General features: G+C 50.5%; 1 protein-coding gene across 2 annotated transcripts in view; it reads left to right on the top strand.

Moving 5' to 3' along the window:
• Positions 1-7,254, top strand: part of LOC112958268 (homeobox protein Hox-D11) — an 8,674-nt gene extending 1,420 nt beyond the window's left edge. The window contains exons 2-4 of one of the 2 annotated variants that reach the window (XM_026052092.1): positions 2,201-2,207; positions 4,048-4,055; positions 6,947-7,182. In XM_026052092.1, the coding sequence (XP_025907877.1) occupies positions 2,201-2,207; positions 4,048-4,055; positions 6,947-7,182 (251 nt within the window). Of the gene's footprint in view, positions 1-2,200; positions 2,208-4,047; positions 4,056-5,650; positions 6,336-6,946 lie in introns of those variants that run through there. The other variant, XM_026052090.1, reaches the window with a different exon arrangement.
• Positions 7,255-8,065: the final 811 nt, after the last annotated feature.

Raw genomic sequence — 8,065 nt, 5'->3', positions numbered from 1 at the left:
AAAAAAAAAAAAAAAGCCTAGTAAAATCCCAGCTATTTAAACAATCCTGGCTAGCTCCTTCATGTGTTCCGCTGCTTTTGAACGCAAGCATGCGGCGCTTGCTTGTTTTGTGGTTTGGAATAACCTGTTTGAGCACAGCCTGGAGAAAGTGGTTAACAAATAAACATTTTTTTTTTTTAAGAGCTCTGCTCGGAGCTGCGTATCTCCGCCGCGGCACGTGGCTCCGCCACCCTGGCAGTCCGTAACCTGCGCTGGCGTTCCGCATGCAGCGCAGGGTTCCCGGACGGCCTTGCCCACCCGGCCCACAGGCCTTCCTCTCGCATCGCGGGCGCGTTGCCGCTTGCGGGGCTGCTGCGGGCTCTCTCGTGGCTCTCTCGTGACCCTCTCATCACTGGCGATCGGGGCCACGGACCGAGCGCCCTGCTCGCCCGCGCCGCCCCGGCAGGCGGCCCCGCTCCGCGCCCGCGGGCAGCGCTGCCCGGGCCGCCCTGTTCGCGCCGTCGGGGGCCTCGCCGGGCCCGGCCCTCCGCAGCGCCGCTGACTTTGGCCTTGCCCAGCCGCTGCCCTAGGACATCGGCTCGGCCCCGCGGGGGGGCGCTGGGCTGGGGCTGGCCTTGTGTGACCGTCTCCGTGGCCCCGACCCAGGGACTTTACCGGGGAAAAGGGGGCCTTTAGACTTTTTTATTATTACTATTCATCCAGATAGAAGCTCATGAGGTCAAATCCCAGCAGAAGGGCTGGGAGTGCTGTCCCGGGCTCCTGGTGGCTCCTCAAGAAAGGAAAAGAAAAAACATATATATATATATATATATATATACACACACACACACAAATAACAATAAAGACCTTTTTTTTTTTTTTTTTTTTTTTTTTTTTTTTTTTTGCCCCCCATCTCGCTGACAGGCTCGTACCTGCAGTCCCAGTTCCCTTAGCAGCAGAGCCTCGGCCAGGCTGCAGAGCCAAGGGAAAAGCGAGATTTAACAAATAAATAAATAAATAAATAAATATCTCAGAGATTTTCAGGTCCAGATTTAAAATGTCTTTTGGCTGCCATTTCCACGTGAATCTGTTTCTAATGAAGAGGCGTTTTCACACGCGAAACCTTGGGTTGCCTCTCCCAACAGGAACAGTAATTCACACTGGCGAACCCTGCGTTTTTCCCGTGTTTTTCTGATAGGGAGGACACATAAATATGGTTGTTCGGGACGTGCTCAATAAGACCAAACAAGAATGGTGGAATAGTTTCCTACCTACACAAAATTATTGCCTTCCTGAAGGCAATATGCCTTAATAGGCGTATTTGAACTTAGCTCCTACCCGGCCGCCTGCTAGCAAGGACTCTTTTGTGAAGGGCACAGCGGCCCCTCACCATTTTGGAGGTAGAAGTTGGATTTTTAGGAGGACAAAAGTGCAGCCATCTTCCCGCAAGCTCCCAAGAGAGCCCCGGAGCTCGTGTTTCGGTGGGGAGGACGGCAGCCGCCCCAACCTGGACGCACATTTCTCGCCGTCCAAAATGGCCTTTGCTGCCGCAGTGGCCAGCGCAGACGAACACGTTGCCTCGCTGCCCTTGGAAAAGCTGAGGCTCAGAAAGGAGCTCCCCGAGGAGCGAGGGGCACACCTAGGCACAGCAAAGCGAGGCACCACCTCCGAGTCCTGCGAAATCYTAGTCTCAGCCCCTGTGCTGAGAGTTGGCGCATTGCGGAAAAYAGAAGCCTCTTCATTCAGTAGCATCGCCCCAATTAAAAAAAAAAAAAAAATGCAATCCTTATGATGTAAACCAGGAGAAAAGCAAAGCAAAACAAATCAAAGTAACAAATAAAGCCCCCATTCTTACTCCTCCCCGGAATACTATTCAGTTCCACTACAGCCCATGAGAAAGGGACTCTTTATTCCATCCTTCCTCATCCTAATCCGCCACAGTGCAACCATTCYATTTATTACATGTATGATGCGAAATCTGGAGGAGTCTCGTATGAGAAAAAGATGAGAAAAGCGATGTATTATTTATTAAAGGCATCCGATTTACGACAATATTTTATTGCAAAGCCTCTAACCGAAATCGCCTAGGAAAAAAAAAGAAAAGAATGAAAAGAAAGAAAAGAAAAAAAAAAAAAAAAAGAAAGAAAAAAGACATAGATCTGAAAATCTAGATGCTGCAGATGTATGCGCCTTCGGTGTCCCTGCATGTGCCTGCACACAGGCTGCCCGTTTCCGCAGATGCAGGCGTGGGGCTCTGCGGGCACTTGCTGTGCACACACATGTGCCGAGGCAGCGCTGCGTGGCTTCATGCACGCACATACTTGAGGTTTCTGCTATTGAGCGACGCTGCGAGCGGCCACAGTGGTTGTAGGCATGTGGCGAGGCGCACATACATGTACCCAGCACACATGCACGCCCCCACAGCCACATCTATGTGCGGCACACTCAGGCATGGGCAAGCATGGAAGATGTGCACGACTGCTGTATCCTGGGGACGCTAATCCCTTTGGATGGATCATTTCTGTGTCTTTCCACCCCTCTCCCCGCCCTCCCCCTGCTCTGTGGGTGCATGCGTGTGCGGGCACCCTGGGGCTGCATCATGCGTGTCCCCGTCCTCCGCAGCAGCCGGGCGAGCATCCCCTCCTTCATTTACTCAGACATAAACATCTTAGCATTCCGCCCGCAGTCCAAACGTGATGAACCCCTTCCGAGGGGGCTCTCCATTCCCGCTAGTTTGATAAGGCTGGAAACGCAACTCCGATTGTTTGAAATGGCTCTGGATGCCTTTGTGCTTCCTAAAAGAGCATAAATAATTAAAGTTTGGCAGAGAGGAAAAGCTTTCTTGCAGAACTGTAGTGGCAATAAATGAAATGACTCAGAATCTCTTCTCCAGTCAGTTTTTACGAGAGCTGCCAGACAGTGTCTGTTCACGTTCTCCAGATACTAGGGGCGCCATAACAAAGTTAAGGTCAAGTTAGTGTCTTATCTTGGGTGGCACAAAAATACCGCATCTTCTCCAACCGGACTGGGTATATTTTTAAATCYGAATGTTACTCGAGTCGTCTTAATTTTCACGGAAGGCTTTTGGAAATGTCTCTTGGACTAGAATACTTGCTATTTCCAGGCAACGATTGCAGATGTTTGAAGACGCCTAACGGTAAAGTATTCGCCTGAATCTGTACATGACGTGCGTTTATGTTTCGATGCTATTTGTTCTGTTTAAGGCAACAACAACAACAGCAAAAAAAAAAGGTGTGTGCATGTGTGTGTAATGCTCAGAGCTGGGCTGGGAACCCACCCCAGGGTGAAAAAGCTCTGGCGGGGAGGACCCCCAAGTCTGCCTGTTTCCAGCGGGGTCTCTGTGGCTATATTGGGCTTACGTTGCTCAAATTAGATTGCATTTTAAGAGATGGCTTCCTAAAAGGGCTGTTTTCGTATTAACAAATAGTCGCCATGTCTTTGAACTTGAATTAGTTGAGACTGGTTGGCTCCTGCGCCAATATTTAATTGATGCTGGTGTTTGCTGCATCGAAAGCAAGGTGAAGGATTCGGGCTAAGGCGTAAACAGTTGCTTGAACGGTGGGGGAAAATGAAGCCTCAGAGCTTCTCAGAGCCATCTCTCACGATGAGCTTTAGCGAAGAGAAACCTGGGGGGCACAACGGAGCAGACCCTACCCTGCGAGCACAGGGTGGTAAGTGACACAGAAGCCATTTTAACTGCACAGGCATCGTTTTTAGGAGGTGGTTCATGTGCTTCAGCGTATTCGAATAGGCTCGAAAGTTGCCGATAAAGGGAGGAAATGGTGGTTTTGTGTGTCTTGGTTTCTGGCGATACCTTGCTTATCTGCTGGGAGTCGTTTGTGGCATTGGTGGTGATTTGCAAGCGAGGCACCAGGAAAAAATACTGTAAAAATATATATGTATAAAAAAGGAAAAATGTTTGAAAGAATGCAGGACTAAGCTTAATATTCTTTGTCTGGTTTTGCACATTTGTCTGGTCTTTCTGTGTTTCGGAAGGGCACACTGGGCACCCCTCAGCAGGTCCTGGCAGCCTTGGGTGCTGCAGAGATGGGGATGCTGGAGGGGCAGTGGCGGTGGCCGTGGCGGTGAGGATGGCCGGGGTGGCGGCGATGGCCGTGGCGGTGGCCGTGGCGGTGGCCGGGGGGTGGCAGCCGCCCTCGCCGAGCATCGTGGCGCGGGGCGCGCAGCGGGGCGCCCCTGCGGAGCCCCGCGGCGTCTGCCCACCCCTGACAAAGCCCAGGTTTGTCCTGGCCTCCCTCCTGTGCCCGGCTTGTTCCTGGTGCTCTCGCTCCGGCTCCCTACCTGCCGAGCTCCTTGCATGCTGGGGAACCTTTTCGGAGGCATCTGTGGCCTCATGCGGGGCCGGAGCGCCCAGGGAAGCTGGGGACAGCCGTGCTTGGCTTGGGGAGATTTCGGGGCGATTTGGAGACCAGCATATGGCGGGGCTCCTCTGGCTATTCTGCACCGTGGACGGGTGGGGGGAGGAAGCATTCCCATAGAGAGCTGGCAAACGTTTCTGGAATGAGGAATTGCTCGAGCATAGAGCTATTGCCGGAGCGTATTATTTGTTCTCTTTTCTTTGCAGCCTTTGTGACTCGGTTTGTGCTCATCTGTGTAAAATAATATTTCAAGGAGGAAAAGAAAACTGACCAAAATGAACCCTCGAAGGCAGGGTGGTTGCGGGGCTTGCGGGGCTTGTGTGTGTCGCCCGCTCCCAGCCCTGCTTTTCCCTTCCAATGAAAGTGAACATTTTGGTGGGAGTTGTAGRCACGGGAACAGAGGTCACTTTGTCTGCTGCTCTGCGTCCCAAGGAAACTGTGCCTGGTGGACTTCTTTTCGTGTCCTAGCTCTTTTCTTTCCAGAAGAGCCCGAAAATATCTCATTTTCATAAAAAGAAAAAAAAAAAAACACTGAGAGATATTCTGTTTGCATATTTCTCATTTCAGTTTGTCTGTGGCGCCCTTATACAAGCGCATAGTGCTTAAGCACAGTGCTTAAGCAAGGGAAAATGAGGTGATCGGGACTTGGGCTTTGAATTTCGCGAGCGATTTTGATGCCAACTGTGGATTGCTGGAGCCGAGAGGGCAGATTCAGTCGCACGGGAGAATATGTAAATGGGACTTGGCTTTCCTGAGTGAACTATCACCCTCTAATCGCCTGTGCAAGCAGCAGCCAGCAAACATCAGCGCTGCTGGCAGGGAGTGATCACATTACAGAGCCGAGGTTGTCCGGCTTGGAGCCCACACCCCGCAATGCAAAGGTTACCTTTGCTAACGAGGCTTGTGTTCCCGAGCCCATTTCCCTGAGGCGCGTGGGAGCCGCGGCCGCGCAGGAAGGCGCGGAGCGGCGCGCGGCTGCGGGACGGCGCTGCCAGGTGATCGGCTCCGCTACCTCCGCTCATCCCCGGCGAGAGGATAGGGTGGCGGGAAACAACAACAACAAAAAAACCTGCTGCATTTGTCCAAATGCTCTGCTCATCTCGGCGAGCTGGGAGGGCTCTTTGGCGAGATCCTAGGCGGCTTTTCGACGGGCTCATATAGATATAAGGACATTTCTGCATCGCGTCACGTGACATAATTACCACTAGAATCAATCAAGATGAATTGCACGTCAGCACACGGTGGGGATTTTTTCTTAGTTGATCCTGTCCAAACCCTCTTGTGCAATAGATGGATCTTGTTCAATGCATTGAAGCCTCCTGGTTGCTTGCAATCGCAAAAGGGAAGACATGACTGAGTTTGACGATTGCAGCCACAGCGCATCCAATATGTATCTGCCAGGGTGCGCTTATTACGTTTCGCCCTCAGATTTCTCGACGAAACCCTCCTTTTTGTCGCAGTCGTCTTCCTGTCAAATGACTTTTCCTTATTCTTCCAATTTACCTCATGTCCAACCTGTGCGCGAAGTAGCATTCAGGGAATACGGATTAGAGCGCAGCAAATGGCAGTACCGGGGCAGCTACGCTCCCTACTACCCGGCCGACGAGGTGATGCACAGGGACTTTCTGCAGCCCGCCAACCGCAGGACGGAAATGTTGTTCAAAACGGACCCCGTGTGCGGCCACCACGGACCGTCCCCGGCCGCCACCAACTTGTACAGCGCCGTGGGCAGGAACGGCATCTTGCCGCAAGGCTTCGACCAGTTCTACGAGGCGGCCCCCGGCCCCCCGCAGCCGCCGCTCTCCGAGGGCGAGGGCGACGGCGACAAGGGCGACGGCAAGTCCCAGCACGGCCCTTGYAGCAAGGCGCCTTCGAGCCAGGACAAGAAGGTGACAGCGGCCAACGGCGCCGAGTGCCCGTCTGGGGAGGCTGTTGCGGAGAAGAGCAACAGTGCAGGTAGGGAGCGGGAGTAAATGGGGGGCAAGAGTACAAGGCCGACACTTTGTCAAGCCGCATTTTATGTGCGATTTTATAAGCATCCAAAGGATTTTATATATCCTATAAGATTTCCTTTGCCGTTGTAAAGCGTGTTTACGATAGGAAACCAATTTAGGTGGGCTTAAGGTATTCTTGGAAGAGGATATTAATTGTTATTAAATTGTTGATCTGGAGGGGGACAGACGGGCAGATTTCACAGGTAGTCCTCAGAGCTGCCTTCGTTTTGGAGCTTAAGGTCTTCGTTTGTTTGGGGCGGGGGATGGGGGGAAGAGGAGTATGAGCAACTTGGAATATTTCCAGCCCATTTAAATATCTCTCTGCTGCTCAGAGTGCTCTCTTTTAAGGACAAGTTGGGAAATATTCTGTTTTTTTTTTTTTCTTTTTCTTTCTTTCTTTTTTTTTTCTTCCTCCTAAGTCACCCAGGGAGCAAGGAGAGCAAAAGCCCCAGGAAGATTTCCTGAGCTGCCAGAGGGGCTGCTTTCTGGGCAGGGAGATATTGTCAAAGTTTCGGATCTCTGAGTGTGTTCGTAACAGCAGCATAAATCAGTTTCTTCTCTCTTGAATTTCAGCAATTCCTCAGCGATCCAGGAAAAAGAGGTGCCCTTATACCAAATATCAGATAAGAGAACTGGAACGTGAGTTTTTCTTCAATGTATACATAAACAAAGAGAAAAGACTGCAGTTGTCCAGAATGCTCAACCTCACTGACCGGCAAGTCAAAATCTGGTTCCAGAATCGAAGGATGAAAGAAAAGAAACTGAACAGAGATCGACTCCAATACTTCACTGGAAATCCCTTGTTTTGAAATGGAAAGGGGGAACAAAGGAGAAAGAGAGAGAAAGGGTGAAGGAAGAAAGAAAAGGAGAAAAAAAAAAAAAAGACGAAAAGAAAGGAAATTCTCAGTCTCTGTGACCTGCCATCTGAATGCAAATGTAGCTTGGTTTACATGACACATCCACCCTGCGGAACTGAAAGTTTCATTTTCACGTGCAGCTCCACACACTGAATGGCCACTGGAGATTTCGGGGCTTGGCGAAGCAGATTCCTGCTAAGGGCAAACTAGGGTAAATCCAACAGTCCATTCGCAAGTCTTCTCGCCAAAGGTTTACTGTTTTTCCTCTCCTACAGTACCAGCAATGGACCTCCAGTGTGTCTGGTAGTTTTTGCTTACAATTCATTGAGTTTGGGGGGCTATGTTGTTGCTTTAGAGCTAGGGTAACACTTTCCTCCCTTTAAGTGAATGCGGTTTATTTAAGAGATGGTAAATGTACGTTCGCTATATATAAATATATATATATATGTTTCTATTGTCATCCGAAAGCATGGGCCACTGTCTTTTTCATGTGAATAAATGGTTTCTAGTAAAGTTAAGGTTATATCTTCCGTGCACTGTATGGATTTCCATCTCTGAAGGATACTAGCGTTTCCGGGGCTAGATCCAAGTTCAGCTAAACGCTAGTGGGTGGAGGTCCCGCCGCCTTGTTGGAAACAACAAATGCGAGCTCAAATCTGTAGCTATGCTTTTGTAGGTGCAGGTACCCTCCCTTTTCGCCCCTTCAGCGCGAGGGAGAGCAAACATGGCTGTCTGCAGCCCAGGGCTTGCGATGGGGCTGCGATTGCTATAAACAACGTGGGGGGAAAAAAAAGAGTATTTTTTTCTTTTTCTTCTTCTTTTTTTTTTTTTTTTT

Source organism: Nothoprocta perdicaria, unplaced genomic scaffold (assembly GCF_003342845.1).
Source record: "Nothoprocta perdicaria isolate Ctin4 unplaced genomic scaffold, notPer1 scaffold_83, whole genome shotgun sequence".
Classification (NCBI taxonomy): Eukaryota; Metazoa; Chordata; class Aves; order Tinamiformes; family Tinamidae; genus Nothoprocta; species Nothoprocta perdicaria.
Note: the sequence above shows the minus strand (reverse complement) of the source record. Positions and strands in the feature narration are given on the sequence as shown.